Raw genomic sequence first — 24,669 nt, forward strand, 5'->3', positions numbered from 1 at the left:
CTTAGCTAATGCCTTTGTGATTACATACATTTTCTTTTCATCTCTCTGTGTATGTAGCATTAGTATGGAACTCCACTTTTTTATTTTATTTTATATCCATCTTAGATTGCAACTGAACAAAAAGTATCAATTCAACCCATCAGCCTAAACTGATGGATTTATTCTGCTTCTTTCCAGAACTCTTTAAAAAAAGACTATTTATCCTTATCTTACATTAAACATCTATGGAGAACCATAAAGCACTTTAGAGAGGCTAAAAAAGGTGGAATTCAATAGCAATGTTTTCTTTTTAATCACTTATTTATTTTATTTTATTTTATTTTATTTTATTTTATTTTATTTTATTTTATTTTATTTTATTTTATTTTATTTTATTTTATTTTTACATTCTGTTTTTCACAATTAGGGATGTAGCACTTTCAAAGAACGTATCGAGAAGTTTACGATGTACTGACCAATATCATAGATAGGCATTATCTGAACCTAGATTGTTACCTAAATAACACATTTTAAGTGCAGTTTTAATATTTCAGTTATAAGTGCAGCTTATTAATTTTCTATCTTAAAAATGAAAACAAGATCCAACCACAAAATACCCTCTGATACTTTCAGAGTTGCTTTTGCTCCTTATATCCAATTTGTCTGGAAGAAAAAGCTGTTTTGAAACACAAGCATTTTCTTTTTGCAGGGCCAAATGAAGCGTTCCTTTACAAAGGAAGTTTCAGATTCATTAGCAAGGTAATCTTCTAGATCACCGGGTTTTTATTTATTTATTTATTTATTTGGCTGGAGTTTCCCTTTTTTGTTTGTTTTTTCATTTGTTTTAATAAAAATGTCTTTAAAATCAGTGTACAAAAAAAAAAAAAAAAAAAAGTATTAATTTTCAGTATAGAATCAAATGCTAATTCCCCAACTAAAAGATAATAGAGGCATTCAGGCACATACATTCTTAAATCATTTGGTAGACAATGGAGCTAATGAGGCTTGGTTTCCTGTGATTTTGTCAAATGTCCCCTGTGTATTCCTCACTTCAGCAATCCCCGAACCTAAAAATATTTTCTGTGATCTTCCCTCTACAAAATTTCATTGCCTTCTCAATACTATCTCTTTCCATAGTTACTCAAGGTCTAAGCATATTTCCTAAATACTTCCCACACTTACCTTGGCTTTCCCCCAGGTTCCCAGAGCCCCACCATCATGACTCCTACTTTAACTACTGCCTAAGCAAGAATGATAACATGCACACAGAGCTACTGACATATTGATTAACTGAGTAGCTACTGTCCAAATAAGTAGTGGCTGAGTTGTCTTCCCAGCAGTGGAGGTGTCCAGAGAATCCCTTTTTACAAGTCAGTGATGATTTTTACTAAATTTAGAGGATCTGAATATTTCTGGGACCTTTTTCTGCTGTCAAATAGGGTAATAATAACCAAAATGATTTTTGAAAGCAGAACTGAGATAACAATAACATGAACCTTGTTTTCCTAGGAAACCAGGGGGGGAAAAGCAAATTTGGTCTTACCAAATTGCAATAATTTTCAGTAATGGAATGGTAACCTAGCATGCATTTGTTCTTCGATGCTGCCTGTTGCACTTCTAGGGCAGTTGAAAAGCTGAGGGAAAATAAGATAATGAAGTCTCTGGTCGCTAAAAATGGGCTAAAATATAGGGAAGGAATAGCTCGTCCTATTCCTCCTGTCCACCCTTCTTTGATCCCAAGGCTAATCACAGCTAAAAATTAACCTTGGTATTTGTAAGGGACTCTGAAAAACTTGGAACTGTCTAGAGCAGCTGCATTTAGAGGACCAAGAATGGTCTTAGTGATTTCTCTCAGCTGCCCCACAGTGCCACATGTCTGAGATAACTTGTTCAGTGATATCCTCTCACAACATTTTCAAGGAGTGGTATTACTATACCAGCTCCAGAATCCTGGAGCTCTGCCTTATGCTTAAAAATTCAGTCACTTATCGTAGATTACAGCAATGTCTCTCATCTCCAGAATGCATTGCTTTCTTTTACTGTTGTCCTTCATGAAAAAGAAAACATTGGAATAATACATAGAGATTTCTGTTATCTTTAGGTCAGTTAGAATAATCACAAATCTTGTACAAATGCTTTTTCTCCTTCCTTCTCTTTTCTTTTTTTTTCAGTAATACGACATCTTTTAAGCTAAACAATACATCATTTGAAGAAATGACAATATTTCACTTATATGGCTCCCATTCTGATTTGGGATTTACTGCATAAAAAATCCAGAAAAAGAAAGAATTTCTAGAAGCAATATTCTAACAGAAAACACAGAAGAAAACAGAGGCATAACAAAGTTTATGATAAGAACTGTAAATAATATTTCCAACTTCAGCTATATTATATTTACTTTACGCATAGGTTCATGAAAACAACTCAGATATACAAGCCACATATAGAGGGACTACTTAAGAACATTTCAAATTAAGGGAGGAACATCTTCATTATCTTCAAAATCAATATAATTCTTCTTAGTCTCTGAAATCTTCTCTGCTTGTAGCCTAATAGGTCCCTGTCCAATTCGTTCCTTTTCTTGAATTATTTTTGTCACATCAGGGAATGAATATTTACTAGGATCAACTTCTAATTTCTCAACTTGTCCACTCCTGAAAGAAGAAGAAAGCAAATGAAAAAAAAAAAAAAAATCATTTCAGTGTCAAATACCACAATTCAGGGACACTGTTTATAAACCTGTTGTCTTCTAAGTGAGACTTGGTACTAAATTTATTTATTTATTTCACTTTTTTTTTTTTTTTTTAATTCATTTACAATTTACAATTAAATGAAGATTGAGTTCTTGTTATTTGTAATAACATATTTGCTTATATCAGCTTATATCACCTAACTCACGTTTTGTCAATGTGAATCCTAACCATGTTTGTATTATGAAAAGGAAAAAAAAAAAAAAAAAAAAGATATATAAGAAATGTCTGGGGTATAACAGAATTTCCAGATTCATTCACTATTAAGGTAATTCTTTTAGATCACATTTAGAAATGTGTACAATCCATGCATTAAGGCAACCAAGCAATGACATGATGATCAAAGATTTGAAATACTCCTATAATTTCTGTCTTGCAGCATTGGAAGGCTGGTTTTTGTTTGTTTATTTTTTTTTCTACTAAAGGAACTAAATACTTAACTGGAAAAAATCTAGCCTGTTTTCAAGTAATTTGTAACAGTTTACAGCAAAAAAAAAAGGCAAAATGGAAATGTAATTGTTCAATGATGTTCTAATTTCTGCATATTCCAACATGATTTTTACATTTTTGAACAAATTTTCCTTTTATACTGAATGGTACTTTGGGTCTAAGTTCCAAGCTCAGCATTACAGATGACAGTACATCAGTCTTCAAAGATGTGAGAAAACTGCCTGCTTACCCAGGAGATCAGAGAGACTTATTAGGACTAGAACAAAGGAAAAAGTAATAAAGCCACTGGATGAAAGAATGCATTGTTTTGATGACAATGTAGGTAATGAAAATATGTAAATAAAGTACATTAGATGATTTTAAACTGAAAATACACCATTTTTACTTGTTAAAAGTACAGCTCATTTTGCCAATGAGCTGCCAAAGCCTGTTTCACCATCAAGGCTCGTGAGGGGCCTGAGCAGACATCCCAGTTCACTTTGTGTACGTGTAGAGGAGAGGTGCAGAGGGATTCATGGCAGGTTTCTTCCTCTCCTCTGCCGAGGAAAGCAATAACAGAAGAGGTGTTAGTCAGCTTACCCACTTCTTTCAGCCTTATGCCTCTAGGTTTTTCTTGGGAGTTTCTTAGGAATTATTTGCTCATTTTCCTGAGCTCATTTTCTGCTGCCTTAAGAATCCAAAAAAAACTTTCCCTGCAAGTGGCACAATCAAAAACTACTCAGAAGATAATTTTATGGATAATGAGGGATCATACAAGAAAACTTTTATTTCTTCACCTGGAATGTTCTTCACTTTATAAGGCTAGATCTTTAATGATATTACACATTTTTTTTGAAACAAAAGTGGATGTGCTGTGTGGCAACACTTCAGAAAATGTTCATCCCCAAGAGGTAAGAAACATTTTTATCTCCTTTGTGATTTGTGAAATGTGCTGTGACCTTGAGTGATTCTATTTGTAGCCACTGGGGAGATTCCAAAAAGAGCACCACCTGTCCAGAATCCTAATCTAATTGCTAATGACTAATCACTGATTCGAAGTACCTCAGAAAAAGCTAAAAATCATAAGTATGAAAATTAATTAACCTCAGCATGTGCTTTGTTCAAATAGTAGAAAAGGTTTTCCTTGATTTGATGTATTTTAATTAGTAGTGGTAATTTACATTTGTTCAACAGCTCTAAAATTGTACAAATTGCTAGTCATGAAAATATAGTAAATTCTACGGAGTTTGAATAATTTATTGCTTAGTAGCAGAATAAACTTCAATACACTAACTAATTAACAGTGAGTGTCATAATTAACTGTCCACATCAGCAAGCTATGAAGGGATTATAAACATCAGTCATTCTCAAAAATTAATCAGCACATGCTATCTACAAGTATCTATTAGCAATGAACAATAGGGAAAATAGAATCAAGTACAGATGATTTTTTTCTTTCCAAAAATGAAGTAGATTTTTACGTACTTAAATATGCATGGTGCAATATTCTATATTTATTCAGTAAACCTCATGGTACTATCTCAACTACTATGATACATGTATTTGGCAGGTGACAAGACAGTTGTGATAGTCAGTGCAGCTAGCATGCATTAATCTCCTGTGAATATGCTCTTCTGATCATGTAATCTGTGCAAAAAGAGCTGAGTATTGATGATGTCAAGACTAACTACCTAAAATTGTTGGAAAAAAAATTAGAGTTTTGGAAGAAAATTAGAAAATTAGAGAAGAAATAATAAGAAGAAAATTAGAGTTTTAGGTCACCTAAAGATTTTTTTCCCTGTAAATCTACTTAGAGGAATAAAAATAATCTTGTTGCTAATGTGGTTCCATGAGCAATAGTAAAACAATAGTGATGAAGACAATAATATTGCTTGCAGGACCAACTACAGCACATCTGGAAACCCCAATAATTGCAAATTATTTCAAATTCAGGTAAAATAAATAAATAAATAAGTTCACTGTGTTGGGCACTGCTACCTGCTGCTGAGCAGTCTCTACTCAGGGGAAAATTATGATGTAAAGATTAAATGACTATACAAAATAGATAATATTGAATTAAATGTTGTTTTGTTTTGTTTTGTTTAAAAAAAAAAAAAAACTATTATTTTTTTCTGACATTCCTTTCCCTTAGAAAGGCTATTCCTATCTCTACATAGTTCAACAATGTTTTAAAAAAAGAAAATAATAAAGAGTTCACTACAAAAAAAAATGATAGTCAGTCCTTCAATTTTGCATAACTATAGCAGCCTGCTGAACAATCTGGTGTGTGACAGAACACTTATCTGATAATTTGATATTTTTTTATAATTTACACTTTTGTTCACACAGTTCTTAATCCCCATATTTGATATTTTAATGGTTTGACAGTTACATTTCCTTGTTTCAACTTCTGAATTTCAATAAAAGTTTAGATTGCCAAACATTTCTCATACTTCTTATCCAGAAAATGCACTTTCTAACATTCTGACATGATTGAGTTTCCTTTTTGGCATCAGCATGTCCAAAGATATTTACAAGGTATGAGCAACAGCTTTGAAGAGCCACTTTTTCCAGTCTTCTAGCTCCAGGTCTTCATGAGAATGCAATTAAATCCATACTATAACCTTAACTGGGATAAAAAGTGTTTTATTTTGTTTGTATTTTGTTTGTTTGTTTGTTTGTTTGTTTTGTCTGTTTGTGTTGTTTTTTGTTTTTGTTCTTGTTTTTTTTTTTTTTTAAATATTGCTTAGTCATACCTGATCTATATTCTGTTTAAAAAGTCAATTGAACTCCTGTAATTCTTCCTATTCCAGACAACATAACTTGAAGTGAGAGCAAGAATTCTCAATATCTACATAAAAGCTATCAAACTATGTAGCCTGAAAAGATTATATCTGCAAATCTATTCAACTCTAAATTTGTGATCTACTCCTAGGTCTCTGTAGATGGCACACATGACATCTTGGTAGAACTGATACCTGATTTGCTATGTGTGATCTTTTCATACATATATTCATCTCTTATGCAAGCCAGACCAGAGCTGCACTTACCTATCTCAGCTAAAATATTTGTTCTTGGTTTAGGAGCAGAAATGATAGTGAATTTGGGTTTTGAAAAAACACATAAATCCTCTTGCAATTCCTTCAGGTTAGTTTGTCTATAGATCCATTCAACTTCAGGCCTCATCTTACCTCACATTCCCAGACTGGAAATTAATTTTGTTCTACTGTATTTCTCTTTGCAACATGAATTTCTTTCCTTTCCAAGTTGTCACACCTTTATGTCTCTCTGTGAACTTTAGAAATTTATTGTGAGAGATCTTCAGCCATTAAGTCTGTGGAAAGGAGAGGGGTATTCCCACATGGTGCAAGGATTCTTTCAAGGATTCAAATTAAGACTCCTTACTTATGATAACGTTTGCTAGAAAAAGGGTGGAATTAAAATACAATGCAGTGATTTAAAATATCCAAGATCTCTTGGCCTATAGTTCAACAAAACTTACAAACATTTTATGTATCTGATGTATCTGCCAACAAGTCAAATTTGTCTGGCATTAGATAACCTGTTCAAAAGCATTTATGAGTGCACTAGCAAATAGTGATGGATACTCCAGCAGCATATGTTTTTCTTTTGTTTTTCCTCTCAAGAATACAGATGAGAAAAAAAAATAATACTTAGTTAACCAGTGCAATAGTGCAATTGTACTTAGCTAAAAGGTACTAGGATTTGCAATGTTTGAACTAGTTAGGTAGAAAAGGTAACCTTTACTTTACATTCCTTATTTCATTGTGAACAATATATTTGATATTTTAATGTTTGAATTTGTTGATTTGTTTTTAATTCTATGTTGTGAAGTATTATAGAATTTGATGCTCCGTTCCTTCGCCTCTTTAAATGGACCTATTCTCTAGCTGTATTTCTCTACTTCTGTACATAAAGAATTACAGTACAAATCAAAGAATAGGGAATCTTCCATGTATTCTTCCATCCTTTACTGGAAGATTTCAGGTATGTGTATATTAACATTTAGAGACATTTTGAGTTTTCTTTTATTTTATTTTATTTTTTTTTCTTTTACAATGACATAGGAGGAACAGTCTCAAGCTGAAGGTATGTTACTTTTGTAACTGTTACTCTTAAAAGTTATAGTATGACTTTATTTCTACCTATATATATACTTCATTTATGCAATTGCGAAAAACTCAACTTCTGTACCTCATAGATGAATGAGGTCAATTACAGTAAAGACTGACATACTCAGCTACTATATTAATAAATATTTTGGATGCATAATAAATAAATATGTCAAATTCCTGCTATGGAAACTTATCTCTTTGAAGGTTTGAAGTATAGTTTTGTATACAATCACAGAAGAAATTTCTCCTATGTGGCAGAAGTAATAATAGTATCATCATGCAATTTGGCTAACAAGTTAAGAGATTTAAAGCACTATACTGCAGTGTAGAAGATTGTCTGACAGAATTTAGCTAAGACATCTGTAGCTGTCAAGTGTAATCACTGTAATGAATGTTCTTCTGTAATCTAAGAGAACTATTCAGCAAATTTTTAACATCTGGCTAGTCAGCAATTTTTCAACCAGAGGTCAAAACTTACTATTTGTAGTAAGAGCTGTAATTCAGAATGCTTCTTTCCTACTTCTGTTTTTGCGATACATATTCCGGTAATATATTAACAGTAAAATTTGTATTTTTCCTTCAAAATCTTCAGTAAGCATTTTCATAATTACTCAAAGCTGTACGAAATCAAACACAACTTCTTAAACTTTTATTATGCCATGGGGTACCTTTAGTTCATCAATTGGCAGGGAAGGGGCAACTCCCCATTATGGCTATTTAATCACCTACTGTGTAGCCAAAACTAAATACACTCAGAGAGATCTAAGTACATATGTATTCTTAACCCTGTAGTTGCTAGCTCTTTTGCTGTTTGGCAGAATCTGGAAGAGAGATAACATCAGGTATCTACAGAAGGAAGATCTAGTTTTATCCCGGAGAAAAGTTCAGACATTTCTTTTAACTGATTTCTTTTAATGTTTCTAAGGCTTTAGCTGTGCTTCTGCTGGAAAGAACCATCACTTTTGCGCCATTTGGCTTGGACCTTTTAAAGAAAAATTACGGAAATATTCAGTAATTAAGAAGATGCACTGCTGCCTAAAGTAAGGGTGCAGTGGTTGTGGCTCATTAGGAATCTTAAAGTTTTGCAGTCACCCTATTGTCTTCTCATTAGGCAGGCCACTCAAGGAAAGACACAACTGATCCTTATTAAAATTACAAAATAAAAAGCAGAAATAATGACATCAGTAACTCTTGTGGTGCCATTTGAACAATGTCCCAAATATTGAGAGCAAGAAGAACAGTTGTGATCAATAATGCTAATTTTTACTAACTACTTAGCCTTTCCATCAACATGTTATCACAATGAAAACACACAAGGAAACAAATATAACAATTAAAATACAAACAGGTAAGATGCTTAACAAACTTTGCTGTTACCATATCTCATAATGGTGTGAACATTGCTGCCTATAACAAGAGGAAAGGCAAAATAGTTTAACACATATTGTGGCATCACTTAGTAAGTCCAAGTGGCTATGAGCCTGTCTGACTACCATAATGGCTAGCAACACTTGGTAAGAGGAAAAACAAAAAACAGTGCAGCCCTGATATTTACTTCTTACTGGCAGTCACTAACTGAAAGAGTTTAAGAGCTGGAGTTTACATCACATGTAACAGGATGGAGCTATGTTATAAAACCTTGAAGAACTGCTTTTTGAAACTACTTATTGGTGCAGTAGCTCAATATGAATACTGTATCACTGTGCAAATACATTCATGAGGTGTTCAAAATCATTGCTTTCTAAATGGTTTTGAGACCTAGACTATGTAGCAAGGAGCTCTGCAGAGGCAATTCTCAGTAGGTGGTTTGGTTTTAGTGTATACTAGATCAATATCTGAATGAGCTGATGAAACAGAACCGATCTGCGGAAATAAGTGCTTTTTTGGCTCTGCCATTGGAGCAGATCACTTTATAAACAGCACCAGACAGGCCATTAGTCTAAAGCTTTCATACATAGTTTTACTCTATACAAATCAATATTTTCATACTTTCCACAATAAGATACTCAATAAAAAACATATATTCTGACAAGTGAATAACTAATGTATCAAATAAATAAATAAATAAATAATGCTAATGTGAAATAAAAAAGGAATTACCTTCTTGCATTTTTTTGCATTGTGTCAGAAGGTTTGATTGAAGTTGATAATTTTTGCTTAGCCAGGATTATTTCTTTAGCCTAAAATACAAATATACAGAAAAATAAGTCCCACAAAAGTTATTTATGCTAAAAAGCATCTAAATAATCTATCCAAAAAAAATTAAGAAGGTGTAAATAATTTTTTTCATGTGACTTTTATGTGATTTTAACACTCTTCACTCAGTGTGAAACACGCATAAAGCCCTTTTAACCAAATGATCTGAATGGAATTATATTCAATTATATATATGAGTTTATATATCTTTAAATATTTAAATATATACATATATATATGTATGTGCTGTATTTTTTTAGTACAATGCTAATAATGCACATTACTGATTTTCTCTGTAGCTAATGAACTTGTTCATGATGTGTCTCCTTATATTTCCGTCTGTGTCCATGTGCTAGTTCAGATATTTTTATTAAAGAATCTGCTGCCCTCTGGACTTCTCATTCTTTTTAAAAGGGACAAATGTCCACAAACTCCCTCAGCAACTTTGCTGAAAACAGAATCTCAAGATTGAAGACAAGGTAAATTCCCTTTCTCAAGGAAAATACCATTTTTTGGAGGACATATATGTTATTTCTTATGGCAAAAGAAATTCCTCATTCCCTATTTAGCGACATCAAGGGAGAGGGACCCCTTAAAGTTTGAAAGGAAGGAGATGAACAGGAACTATGACAAAGAGTATCAAGTATTTTCTAGTGACATTGGTCTGAAAACATGCTGTTCCAAACCTGCTCTAAAATGTTCAAGAAATAAGACAGATCTCATGGCTTTTATCATTCATTTCTGAAATGCATTGTCAAAGGGCTGATCCTTTCTGACTCTATGTATCCTCTAGTGAAGAAAAGTCTTTTTCTTTGAACTTTCCCTCTTCTCAGTAGGCTGTACAGTGTTCTGTTCTTCAGTAACTCATTTTGTTGATCCATCTGAAGCTAAGGTTCCTTGCTTTGCCCTCAGAGCACATCATCAAGGATGGTGAGGAAAATTGCTGATTCTGCAATCAACAGAAATGTCTCCTTGATGGGTTGTGATTCTGTCAAGGGGCTTTCAAATTAGGAAAGGGTTAGCAATTGTGTACTGGAGCATCTATTATTGTCAAATATCATTTGACTCAAAAGCTCCTTTGCTCAAAAGACATCCTCCTACCTCTGTTCAAGAAAAATCTTAAGTGATATTCTCTTTTTTCTTGTTTTTGAAACAATGTGTAACAATGACACATGAGCTTCACCAGGACAGTGATTGCATATTGATCTCTCAGAGATGCCAATCAAGTTAGGACAAATGATCTGGAAAATGGAACAGCCACTGCTTCAGCTGTGGACAAATATAAGACTTTGGGCTCAGTAGCAAGTTCATTGAATGAAATTTAAACTCTATAATATACAGGAAGAGGGACTAATTGAATATAACAAAGCTTTCTGCAAGTAATTCTGTGAACCTATTGCTAGTATTTAGTGTAATCAGAAATCAGAAAAGAAAGGAACAGAGAAGCACAGACAGCAGAGAAGTCTAGAAATTGATGTGTTAAATAGAATCTGGAATATATTTGAGAAAACAGATGGAATTTGTGAAAACAATATTTTTAAGCTGAGTCATCTTTTCAGCCTACAATTTATTCCTGCCATGGCTTTCTTCTTCGGCACCATGAATTCCACTGAGTAACAGAGTTTCCCTGAAACACATTTATTTTGAAGGAAAAAAAGATTTCTGGGGTTTCACAGCTGTATGTCTCCATATGCCTTTGACAGTAATGAAATATTACTGCATTTGCCACACCTAGAAAAGTGAGAATTTTATAATGAAATTCCATCAAATAACCCTTACACTGACATGCATAATGTATACCCCTCTATTTTTAAATTAATTAAGGAATCTAACTCTCATTGATCTTTAAGTTTCTAAATGATTTCGAAGACCCAGGCTATAAAAAGCTGTCAGAATTAATTTTTTACTGCTTATATAATAAAGGATTAATCAAAAAGTCAAAATTTTCTTCTCTGATTCACTAAAATAAGGGAAGTCAACTATTAAAACATGACACAGAATGTCTCAGAACCCTAAATAAAAACTGTTTGGTAATAACACTGGTTTTGATGCTGTTTCTCAGACAGTAATTAACATGCTACTGGTGTAATCTATGGATGGCATTTTGCAAAATCACTGATTTAATATGCCAATTTTGGTCAAAGCCAATAAAGAAACATTCAGTTTTTTACTTTCCTGCATCATCTGCAAAGATGACACTGCCAGAGCATAGAGGCTGAAAGGTTGAAAAGCTTCATGTCACAAATATTTTTCCCAGAAAATGAAGCATTACAATGTACTTGCTATCAACCCCTTACTCATACAAAATCTCTGTACAGACGATTAAGGTTATTACAGTATAAACACCACACTTGAAAAGTGTCACAATTCACCGAATGTTGTGTCCTTCAAATTTGTTTTGATGACCTTCCAAATCTGTTGGTAGACAGTGCCTTAGAAAGACACCCTTTTTACAATGATTTGCTGTGCAATAAACAGTACATTAAAAAAAAAAAAAAAAAATCTGAAAAGATGGTGAAAATGATTTACTTTCTTTCCTTTATGTGGAATTTACTATCTCTAACATCTGTGGTATGGCAAGGCCATCAGAGAAGCAACTGAAGAGGTTTTACTTTTCATTTTAAAGGCTAGGGAACTATGAACAGGCTGGAAGATATATGCTGAAAAGTTTAGCAACCTGATCAGAAACTCCCTAAAGCAAACGAAAAATACTGAATTCAGTTCGTTTTCTGTTCCCTTCCTGAGAAGACAGAGGTATTTTCAGGACACTATTGCAAGAACCCTACTGCAGAAGTTTACTTTTTTGGTTAGTAGTATTCTTAGAATGTCAGTGACTTAAAGAATGTGCTAAGTCATTTATCTTGTTGCAAATAATTTTATTTTGAGAATAATTATTTATCAGGAACACAAAGGTTAAACAGCACGATATAGTCATTAGGTTTGTCTCATCACTGATATAAACTGAAAAGAAGTTGCATGAATTCTGTTCTTCCTATCATCTTATAAAAAGGAATTTATATTAAGTTGATGATATAAAATTAATATTCTCAAATATTGTTAATAACTTCAGCCATAATGTTCTCAAGGAAAAATAACTATTGGCATTCCACTTACTGCTAACCTTTATTCATTATACTTAGCTTCCTAGAATACATCCTGTTAATATCAATACAATATGTATGGATAGAGAACATCTGAAAATGATATGTATCCCTCAAAATATAGCTTGTGCATTCCAATTTAGTTCTGAAGGAAGGGAAGAGATTGCATGACTGTAACACAGAACAATTCTTTTGTACCTGCCAAGCGGAATTGCTGCAAAGTAACACAGATCCATCTTTGTTCAACAAATCCACAAAACTTGATGTATCTCAGAATCATAAAACAGTTGAGGTTGGAATGGACCTCTGGAGGTTATTTAGTCCAAACCCCTGCTCAGGCACTGCCACCTGGAGCCAGTTGCCCAGGACCACATCCAGGTGGCTTTTGAAGATCGTCAAGGGTGAAGAAACCATGACCTCTTTGAGCAACCTGTGCCAGTGTTTGATCACTCTCACCATTAAAATATGTTTCCTTATGTTAGACAGAGCATTCTGGTGTTTCTCTTTGTACTTATTGCCTCTTGCCCTGTCATTACCCACCTATGGAAAGAGCTTGGCTCCATCATTACTCCCCCTACAACACCACCACCCCACCCCAGTCAATTAAGACCCTTTTGAGCTTTCTCTTCTCTAGGCTGAACAACATGACCTTGGTTATTCTGTAGAAACCTCCTCAGGTCTCACAAGTGTCTCTGAACCATGACATTCTGAGATGAGGCAGGCTCAAGACCTTCAGCCTAGGTAAAATATATAGGTGTAGGTAAAATATCAAGATAGGTGAAACATGGGTAAAAAATAAATTTAATCATGGAATAAAGGCAATTCTTAATCACAATAGAAAGAGGAAATATTCACGTTGCTCATGTAGGTACTGCTTTCTTGGAAGATAGCAGATTTGAATGTACACAGAGGCTCCTTGAAATATTTATGTTTTCTAGGGCACTGCTCATCCACAAAAATGCTATTGAAGTCTAATAGAAACTCTGTTCAAAAGCATTTGAAAATAACATTATCCAAAATGGCAAATGTCAAGGCCTCAGTTTCAAATAAATAAGTGTAGGAAAGTGTAAATTCTCGTATTAGTAAATTTTGAATATTAATTAAATATGAATCTTAATCAAATGAGTACAGTTTTCAGCATTCCTCAAACTCCTGGTGAAACTGTATGCTTGATGCTAAAATTACAGCTTGTGATTTAATCAGAGGTTGTCCCTGCAGGGTCCTACTGAGTCCCGCCACTAAACCACCACATCCCTTAGTGCCACAAAGGACAGCATGACTCCATGCAGGCAATGCAGGCAAGAGCACAAGTGAGACAGAACACAGAGTTAGGAATATTAGGGGAATATGACTTCTGCCCAGGCTTCTTTAAGTACTGAGGCCTGCTGTGTAGCATTTCTCAGTTGAAGCACCATGTTGCCACAACCCTCTTACTCTGTGAATACACATACTTGGTAGAGCTGATCAGTGTATCATTTCCATCTAGGGAAAGCATGAAAGGAAAGTGAATTAAGCAACTCTTGTTCTGATCACCTGAGATGTGAGAGTAGTAGTACATAATGCCTATCCTTGAACCACAATGTAATTTTCATACAGGTGTGTGCCACACCAATTTTGAAAAACTGATTTGTTTCTGTTATAGGTAGAAAAACTGCTTATTTTCAGTTCTTTTAAAAATACATCTTACATTGTTGCACAATATGGCAGGTTTTGCAGAGGATATTTTCATATATAAAAAGCTGTTTCTATTGAAAATATAGGAAATAGAAATAGTTCCATTAATACTGTTTTCCATAGTGTTCCTTTAAAGGAATCCTAAATCCAATGGTTTGGCTCTATAATTAAATTGTCATTCTGGAATGTTCCTTCTTTCTTTGAGAAATACATCCTGATGGGAAAGGCTAGCCTGAATAACTAGCTAGTCAGGTGTTACCTGTAACTCAGAAATATTCTCACAGTACTCACAATATTTTAAATACCTTTCTATAATGCCTCCTCAGATTATTTAACATACCTTCGGCATGCTGACAACTAAATGACCGGTTGTTTGTGATCTTTTAGCAGAGCTGCTATCTGGCTTCACTTCCTCAGGGAGCACAAGCTGGAATGGCTATGACAAAATATGGAGTTGAAGTATATCATGATAAAATATTTATGTATTTATTTATTTATTTATTTGACCGAGACAGAACACATGCAGAAATATAACTATCACTTCCTTTGATCTATAGAACAGTATGCGTCTAAATCCTATCACTATAAATATAGTATTACTAATCCTAATAAATGATTAACATGCTAAACAGCTTTTACTTAGAAGTATGGTTATATGTATATTCCTGAATTGCTGTCATTTCTGAAGTGACATTTCTAAAGAAGGTTATAAAATGATGCTTGACTTATATTAGCAATTAAATGAGAAAGATTATCTAGTCTATTTTAAACATAAAGTAATTTTGAAGTTTTATTTATGCAGTTGTTACAGTCATAAATGCAGATTTTGGTTTACCATTTAAATACTAAGAATTTTTCAAAAATTTGATGATAAAATTATAACCACTGAGAAAGAAGTAAACTTGAATTTTAAACACCCTTCCAAAAGAGTATACATCCACTTGTTTCTGTCTACTATGAATTCCTGATTGTGAAATTACTAAATACTAGCATAGGGTAATTAACAAGTTCCTTTCCTCAGTGATTTATTGTACATTGTTTTGAGGGAATAAGAAGAAATAAGGAGTGAAACAGAGAATGGAATTTCATTTCAGGCTTTACACCTCTTTTGGTTAGGACTTCAACAGCATATATGTGGTTCAGAATAATGCAAGTATGAAATAATGGTTCTTCTGCATAGGTGCATGGAATTTCATAATCTGTGAAAGCTCCAGTGTTCACTGAATAACCATTGTAAACTTTTAGTCTTGATTTGAAATTAATGTAGTAGGAAAATACTAACCTTTCCCTTCACCAGTACTCGTATGTAAGTTGTCTGAACATCAACATCAAGCAGAGATGTGTCCAGATGTCTTTGAAACAAAATATGAATAAATGAATCAATCTATTATACAGTCCAGTATATAAACATTTAAGACTACTCAATTATTTTATTACTACTTCACAGTTTGTAAAATATGGCTTCAATTTCAGGTATTAAGTTAAATGAAATATTATTAGCATTTAATATTTTTGGAAGAAAAATATGATCTTCCTATATGTGTAGGGAATGTGTAATAAAATAATGTCTAAGTTCTGTCATGTCCACCATCAGTCCTTCACTACAACTATTGTATATGTTTCAAAATCCTTGTAGAAAGTGAAAAGTTTTTTTTTTTTCTATTAGTTTAGTGCTTTGACTTATGAAAATTCATCTATTAGCTATTAAAATTGTGAAAGTATTTTTCTACTTTTCTTTCTAAAGGCTTAAACAGTACCTTTGTAATAAAACTTCCTTTTTTTTACAGTGAATTAAAAATAAAATAAAATAAAATAAAATAAAATAAAATAAAATAAAATAAAATAAAATAAAATAAAATAAAATACATTGTATTCCCAGAAAACACAGTCTTTTTACATTTCAGTACTGACAGACTTGTCACTGTGACCTGCAAAAGCTCCACTCTAACATCTGCTCTTCTTCTTGTGATACATACGCTCTTGTTCTTGTGACCTGCTAGTGAAAGCGCAAATGCATATTCCCTATATCCCTGCCTTTATAACATTAATTCTCAGGTGAATTTTTAAAACTTTCTAGTTTACATTTCTTATAAATGAACACAGACTACAACACTATATCCAGTATTTTATTACACCTGAACAGATTTTCTGAGCTTCCAAAAAACCTAATTCTTATAATTCAGAAACAATGGAGCAGGCCTGTTTTGTGCAAAATTAATAAGTTTGAAGGGAAGAACACCTGCCATGAATACTATTTCTGTGCTATGAAGCTAGTTCCAACTTTAACTAGTTCCTATCAGAGCTGAAAAAGCTTGTGGATTTCTAACCCCTTTTCGAACCATGAGCAAGGGAACTGTTGTGCTTAGTAGTTACAAATTAAGTTATAATTTAACTTATAAGAGTTATAAAGTCTTCTTGTCATTTTTTGGCATGTTTCATCCACATTTCTTCCAGGTAATGCTCTGTTGTAGTTTAGGAAATAGGACAGACCATAGACTCCTTCCATTAAGCAATATGGACAAGGTTGCCCTACTCTGTTTCAAGAAGAATTTAACTATACAAGGACATGAATTGTACTGGAGCACTTCTAGGGACAGAGAATAGACATAAAATCCCACTCCCTACAATCCTAACCAACTAATGAAGAATGGAAAATATTTTATGTAAATATAAGGGGACAGCACTGGAAGAAACCTGCCTGTGGACTGCAGAAATCATCAATTCAAAAAAGGACTACTGAGACACACTGCTCATTTAGGAGTAACAGAACAACCCAAAGGATCTTTATTTTATACATTTCTGTTTCTTTGGCAGAGGTTTCAAGATTTATTCTATCAATCCCTACATTATTTTTCTTCCACTTGAAAACTCCCCATTTACAAGGAGGAAAACAATTGAAATTCTGCATATTAGAACTTCTGAATGGCAAAATGAAGTGGAAAAATAAATAATATTTCTGACCTGTAAACAGAAAGATCCAAAATGAACTGGTTGTTTTCTTCATCATCTTTCAAGGAGAAATGAAGCCTAATAATAAGGACAAAAAACATCTCCAGGATCAACATAATTGGGGTGAAAAAAACAAACATTATGGCATATTTAAAATTCAACTGCTAGCAATTTTAGATTTAACACAAATACCCTTTAGACAAAATCACATGATCATTTTAGAAACAGTTGCACTTTTCCTCATGAACAGGAAAAATTACTAACGTTTGAGCTAGAGTCATTCAACATTTGTTTTCTATTCTCTCCACCCAACACTCAAGAAACAGAAATAAAAATAGTGCTGAAGGTCAGTTAAAATTAAGATCAGTCTGTCAGTGCAGGGAGAGAGACATCTGCTGGCAAAGTGTCTGATCTGTTGATGTCTTCGTAGTTAAGAAAAAAAAGTACATGAAAAGCACAGACGGCCTGAAAAACAGTGATTCTAACTTCATCTTTAAAAAAAAAAAAAAAAAAAAATGCATGCTTGTTAACAGAAATTAAGTTGCCTGTAGCATAAATATCTACATGTGCTTTTCCAAAATAAAAAAGAAAAAAAAAAAAAGATAAAGATTTGCTTAATTTCCTTGATTCAAGGCTGTAGTGAGGTGGGGGTTGGTCTATTCTCCCATGTGCCTGGTGACAGGAAGAAGGGGAATGGGCTAAAGTTGCGCCAGGGGAGTTTTAGGTTGGATGTTAGGAAGAACTTCTTTACTGAAAGGGTTGTTAGACATTGGAATGGGCTGCCCAGGGAAGTGGTGGAGTCACCATCCCTGGAGGTCTTTAAAAGACATTTAGATGTAGAGCTTAGTGATATGGTTTAGTGGAGGGCTTGTTAGTGTTAGGTCTGAGGTTGGACTCAGTGATCTTGGAGGACTCTTCCAGCCTAGATGATTCTGTGATTCTGTAATATTTATTAAAAATGAGAGTGCATTAGCTGTGTGTTTGTGATCTGGTGGCTGAGTTCTAAAATTTTTGAACAAATCTTGAATAAGGAGATCTATTCTAGTCTTACTAGCCCTACTCACACTCTCATATATTCCCAAGTATTAAAGTAGAGAAAAGATAAAATAAAACCCACCTATAAATGAGATGATTTTATAAATTAGGTATAAGTTTAAAATGAGAGGGTTTGGCTTAATTTAATCTATCTGATACATTAAAACACCTAGATGTCACCTTTCAGTGACATTAAAACACCTAGGTATTTTATATAATAGAAAGAATAGAATAGAATATTTTATGTAATAGAAAGAAGCTCAAATTTGTATACATTCTTTCAGCAATAAAAACATCTGTCAGATATATTTTATAACTCCTTGCTCTCTTGTATTCTGATACCATCAACTTGGAAGAAAGCTTAGAGAACTTTAGGTTAATGGATATTTTTGAATGGTAAACTGCAAATGATACAAAACAGCTTTCTTTCCTGTACACACTTCTTTATTTTACTACACCACAAAATTAGAGAATTCACTAAAACATTAACAGTAAAAAAGAGAAGAGAATTGTAAAATTTTCTAGGTGAAAGCTTGAACAGAATCAAGGAGCAGAAATAGTCTTTTCTCAGCAGCACGTTGCTATTCCTCTCAATAACCAATGTTCAAAAAGAACCTTAGATAAATTTGGACATTGCATTGGATACTAGACTTTTGCAATAAAAGAGTAACTTTGGGGAGCACCACCTGTCTATTAGCAACGCTTTCAGTGAAGAGCAACTCTTTTCAGTGAAGAGCTATGATATTCTTGCTGAAGCCATAATGACAAAAATTGCTCAGTGATCTGACTTTACTTGAGCACATCCACACAGTAAATTCTAATCCAGAAAACTCAGGTGATATGAACAAGACTGCTACAAACAGTGAACTCAAGGTGACTGTATTGCTTAAACAAAGATAGCTAGAGCTTTGTTCTGAATGTCTCTGCTTTTTAGAGGCATAATTACATTCTATTAATGTAAGATTTAAACTATTTAAGGCTTGTCTTCTTTGAACTAAAAAAATCATTCTTTTGCTTTTCTGTCACTTTCTCAGTTCTGCCAGGTTTACATCTGTTATGAGAGGACAGGATGATTTTGACTAGAAATATTACTTGGACATATTTTCCCACATTTAAAGTAGCTACTTGTACACATTTATCTTCAGCAGTCAAGCTTTCACTATTTTTTTTCCACTATTAGCAAGATGCTCTAAGAAAGAGTCTTACCATGGAAGGTAATAAGAGTAAAGTATCTTATGTCATTTACAGAAAAACAAATTCTTCTGTCGTCAAACACCAAGATATTAAGTTAGACAACCTTCAACACTTAACTTACTGAAAAGTAATTAATTATTTTTCCAGCATCAGAATATAATTTCAGGAGTCAGTTTCACCATCAGGAATATAATACTACACATGAGAACTTGTCAGTTCTCTTATTATCATCTTGTATATCCAAATAGTGGCTCAAATCAGCTATAAAGAAGTTAACCACAGCATTGCTTCCTTACGTACTTTGGCATGTTGACATTTAGAACTTTTTCTTCTGCAGTCACCAGTGTTGGAAGAAGCTTCTCTCTCTTTTTTGGCTCCCTTAACAAGACAGAAAGAAAAATGTTTTATAATTTGTCATTCTCATATTTTCTGTTGTATAGCTAAAATAAAAAAGAAAGAAGATGGCAAGAAGTTAAGTATACCTTATATTGTCTTTTGCTTTCCGTTTTTCTTCAATATATCTGTGAGTTTCTAATCTAGATTCTGGAGTATAAGGTGTAGGCTCCTCCCAAAATCTTCTGTCTTCTTCATCATCTTCAACTGTCCTCCATGTTTCTTTTTCTGTTTCTCCTTCTGATTGATGGTTTTCTTTGTCCTGTAGGGAGCCTGGGCTGAACAAGATCACAAGAAATGTTATTTTAATTAAATGAATGAAGAGTAACGGTATTGAAAATGTATTCTTGCAATAATTTATTTTTTTTACTTCAATACCAATAGTTGCGTAATTCCTACAGAGAATAATAGTTTAGAGATTTGAATAATTTAGTCTGTTCTGCAACTTTCATCAATCATTAAAACATTTTTCAACAGAATAGTTTTCATTGATTTAACTAAGAAGTGATACTATGGTTTTGCTTAGCTGTCTGAAAACCCTGACAGATTTAGTTTCAGGAGCAGAATTTTCAAATGCCTTTACAACCTTCAGGAGCAAAAAAACCTTCAGTCCCTGTTAAGTTTAAGTAGTCGCAAAGTCAGAGAGCAGCAGGTTAGAAATTTTAAGATAGCAACTTTTTACTTACGCATCTCCTCAAGTGCCATTTTAGAACCCAAATACATTTTCCCCTAGACCTAAACTTCTGTAATGTTCAGAAAGTCTCTAGCTATATAAAATGAAAACTCTGAAACCACTGTACTACCTTAAATAACAATTTCCAGCTGTCCTGAAAGAAGCTATCAATCACACCACTTTGGAACCTAGAAAATTTAGTTTGGAGTTCTTGGACAGAACTTCTGTTGTACTGACTACAGGTTAGTAGTTAATAATGTTTATAATTATGTTTTTCATTAGAGACCATAGCTGAAATGCTAGAATCCTGCTAGAATCAGCAATGAAGACAAACATAAGACTTTAAGTGGAATTATATTAACAACATTGAACAAGGAAAACCAAAATTCTTAGTGAAGAAAGAGACGAGTGATATTTACTTACAAACTGCTGCTGCTTACTCTTACCTATCAAATCCAAGCTTAGCTTCCACTTGTTTCTCTTTCCTATCCTTTCTTTCATGCATCCTTCTTTGAGCCTCTTCTTTTTCTTTGGCTCTTTTGAGAAGGTAAGATTGTTCCTGTTCTTTAATTTTCTGTTTCACTTCTGGATAGTTTTGAAGAGCTTGAATCCTCTCTGAACGTTCTATTTCTTTACTATCCAAATACTTCCCAAAGGAAAAAAAAAAAAAAAAAAAAAAAAAAAAAAGCAATTTAAATATATGAGAAATGTAAAACATATTTAAATCAATACATCAATTAAACGGCAGGTTAATTTAATATTTCTTTCAAACCTCTAAAGCACAACATAAGTTGTACTGCATTAAAATAATTAACAGTAAGTTGCTATTCAGATCTGAAAATGTTTGTGTGTCTGAGAGCTGCCTTTTGCATTTTCCTGGAATTTTAGTTAGTCATATTGCTATGTAGTAGAAAGAGTCCCTTCAGCCATTTCTGATATTTGTCTGCCTTTTATTAAGCTCATAAAGCTATTACAAAAATATTTCTTTAGATAATGTTCATTTAACTCAGAAATGAGTTGAGTCTACTCTTAAGAAGTTAAGCAAGTGTCTGTGCTTCTCCAAGGGAAATTGGAAGAGCATATTTCAGGATTCTGACTGCCTCTTTCAATGACAGAAAATCATTAGATCAGTCACTGTACAAAACCTCCATCTCAGAATATCTATTTACAATATAGAGCATTTTCACATCAATTTCTACTGTTTTCCTGCCTTGTGTTGTTGGTATGGTACATATTGTTGGTACATTACCAATGACCTGGTAACTTTCTAAAATCATAGTAATAACTTAAAAATACACTGTGCATATATATGTACACACACATATATAAAGCTAAAAGCCAGAACTGTACCATGTATTTATCTTTTCAGAACTTTATTTAAGGATCTCCAATGAAAATGACAGAAAAGTTAACAAATGCATGTGGCTTACTATAATTATTTATTATCACGTTACTTAATACAGTCACCTATTCAGAACAGAATTTAATTTTCTGTGGACAGTAAGAAAAATATTCCTAATTTTCCTACCACAAGCACTTAATTGTTTTGAATTACTATGTTCAGTCAACAAAGCTGGTTATTGATTTGGACATTAATTTAACATTAAAAATCTTACTTTCAACTGATGAAGTGTTGCCACTACAAATTGTCTATAACCTTGAAATTCAGTACATGGGTTACCCACTAGAAACAGTTCCTTCAGATGTATATTATATTTTAGGGTTTCAATACTGGAAAGTTCACCAATGAAATTTGCTGTCAGGTCAAGTTTCTTCAGATCTTCACAGCCTGTTTGAATAAATAAATAAATAAATAAATAAATAAAACAAAACAAACAAACAAACAAACAAACAAACATCATTCAATGTGGCTACTCTATGTGGCTAAAGAGTGTCTAATTGCTTCAGGAGAGCAGAATCCTGATGGATTTCATTTCTTTGTAACTTAAATCTTCACTAACATTGATTTTATTACTGGTTAAATTGTTAATATTGGTGAGAAAATTGTATGTTAACCAGAAGAATTAATTATAAACAGAAACACTAAATTTGCTAACAAAATGCTCTGGGAAATTTGGATCCAGAATTCATTAGCCACTCTTTTTATCATAATATGTCCATGAGTCATAACCTTGATTCTAAGAGTAAAAAAGTTCAGCTAAGAGCAAGCTCAACTTCTGTGCTCATCATTTTAATCACTTATTTTCCTTTGCAGGTCTATTTGGCAAGTATTTTATTCATAATGGAACTGAAAGAGCATAAACAACGCAAAATGATTTATTAGGGGATTTAAATAACCTCAATTTTTGCACAGCTAATTCCCAAAGGTTCTGACTTCTAAGTAAATGACAAATCACAGTAATAAATAATGCAGCCTGATAGAGGAACTTAAAATTTACTGGCATGAAAGCAGATGTAAGTTTCTTAGCAAATTGCCAAATAGGTAATGTACTACATATTTCTTCAACTTTTACAAATTTCTGTGTAGCCTATTTGTTTATTTTTCTGTTTGATTTAAACCATCCTCCTGAAACAGCTTGCACACTGTTTAAACAAAACAAAACAAATCAGCTTTTTTTTATTGTTCTGTTGCCAAGGTGGACATTTTATATATTCAGCAACTTGCCTACGCGAGAAAAATAATGAAATAAGTCAAAAGTCAGATTTTATTCAGAAAATATGGAATGTGTTTATGCATGGCTTTAAGTCTTAGGATTTGATCTTTGCACATGCAATTATCATGTCAAGATAAATGGTTAAACATAGATAAGATAGACAAGACTTCGTGTAATGACAGAAAAAAGAATCACCTGAAAAACTGTAAAAATACTCCAGACTGACAATGCAACTTGTGCACAGTGTAGAACCTTCTTTGTGAGACTTTTGATTGCTGAAGATGACTGCTGAACCATTACAAGAGACACTCTTTATATTCCGTATAGCATCAAAAAATATTGCATTGCTCTAGCTAACCTACCTAGCAGATCATCTTAACTTTACAGTGAGGCAATACCAATTCTCTATGGGTTTCCTGAAAATTTTGATCTCCTATTTTGCAAAATATTAAAGAATAGAGCTGTCATAGATGACAACACTGGTAAGAGAATATGTAAAAATCAAGTTAAAATGCACTTAAGAAACTGCAGTGACAGAACGTCAGCAGTAGGAACCACTTGAAACACTGCACAGAAGCTGTCTCCTTCTTCTGACAATCAATAAAGTACAGAATCACAGAATCACAGAATTTCTAGGTTGGAAGAGACCTCAAGATCATCGAGTCCAACCTCTGACCTAACACTAACAGTCCCCACTAAACCATATCCCTAAGCTCTACATCTAAACGTCTTTTAAAGACTTCCAGGGATGGTGACTCTACCACTTCCCTGGGCAGCCTGTTCCAATGCCTCACAACCCTTTCGGTAAAGAAGTTCTTCCTAACATCTAACCTAAAACTCCCCTGGCTCAACTTAAGCCCATTCCCCCTCGTCCTGTCACCAGGCACGTGGGAAAACAGACCAACCCCCACCTCGCTACAGCCTCCTTTAAGGTACCTGTAGAGAGCAATAAGGTCACCCCTGAGCCTCCTCTTCTCCAGGCTGAACAAGCCCAGCTCCCTCAGCCGCTCCTCGTAGGACTTGTTCTCCAGGCCCCTCACCAGCTTCGTTGCCCTTCTCTGGACTCGCTCAAGCACCTCTATGTCCTTCTTGTAGCGAGGGGCCCAAAACTGAACACAGTACTCAAGGTGCAGCCTCACGAGAGCCGAGTACAGGGGGACGATCACCTCCCTAGCCCTGCTGGTCACACTGCTTCTTATGCAAGCCAGGATGCTGTTGGCCTTCTTGGCCACCTGAGCACACTGCTGGCTCATATTCAGCCGACTATCAACCAATACTCCCAGGTCCTTCTCCGTCAGGCAGCTCTCCAACCATTCCTCTCCCAGTTTGTAGCTCTGCTTGGGATTATTGCACCCCAGGTGCAGGAGTCGGCACTTGGCCTTGTTGAACTTCAAGCAGTTGACCTCAGCCCATCAGTCCAGCCTATCCAGATCCTCCTGCAGAGCCTTCCTACCCTCGAGCAGATCGACATTTATTGGTGGGCATAATCAATAGCTTCCACCCTTATACTTAATCTAAATTCATTTACAACTCAACTGTTTCAAT

The 24,669-nt window shown here is 33.9% G+C and overlaps 1 protein-coding gene across 5 annotated transcripts in view; it reads right to left on the reverse strand.

The window, feature by feature from the left end:
* Window positions 1-2,324: 2,324 nt before the first annotated feature.
* LRRC6 (leucine rich repeat containing 6) overlaps window positions 2,325-24,669 on the reverse strand; it is a 30,345-nt gene continuing 8,000 nt past the window's right edge. For 2 of the 5 annotated variants that reach the window (XM_032180580.1, XM_032180578.1), the window contains 9 exons: window positions 22,126-22,298; window positions 20,956-21,155; window positions 19,926-20,114; window positions 19,744-19,821; window positions 17,227-17,292; window positions 15,548-15,617; window positions 14,606-14,701; window positions 9,395-9,474; window positions 2,325-2,633 (listed from right to left, as the gene is read on the reverse strand). In XM_032180580.1, the coding sequence (XP_032036471.1) occupies window positions 2,447-2,633; window positions 9,395-9,474; window positions 14,606-14,701; window positions 15,548-15,617; window positions 17,227-17,292; window positions 19,744-19,821; window positions 19,926-20,114; window positions 20,956-21,155; window positions 22,126-22,298 (1,139 nt within the window). In that variant the 3' untranslated portion in view covers window positions 2,325-2,446. The remainder of the gene's footprint in view (window positions 2,634-9,394; window positions 9,475-14,605; window positions 14,702-15,547; window positions 15,618-17,226; window positions 17,293-19,743; window positions 19,822-19,925; window positions 20,115-20,955; window positions 21,156-22,125; window positions 22,299-24,669) is intronic. The other 3 variants (XM_032180579.1, XM_032180581.1, XM_032180582.1) reach the window with 3 other exon arrangements.

Source organism: Aythya fuligula, chromosome 2, assembly GCF_009819795.1.
Source record: "Aythya fuligula isolate bAytFul2 chromosome 2, bAytFul2.pri, whole genome shotgun sequence".
In the NCBI taxonomy this organism is placed as follows: Eukaryota; Metazoa; Chordata; class Aves; order Anseriformes; family Anatidae; genus Aythya; species Aythya fuligula.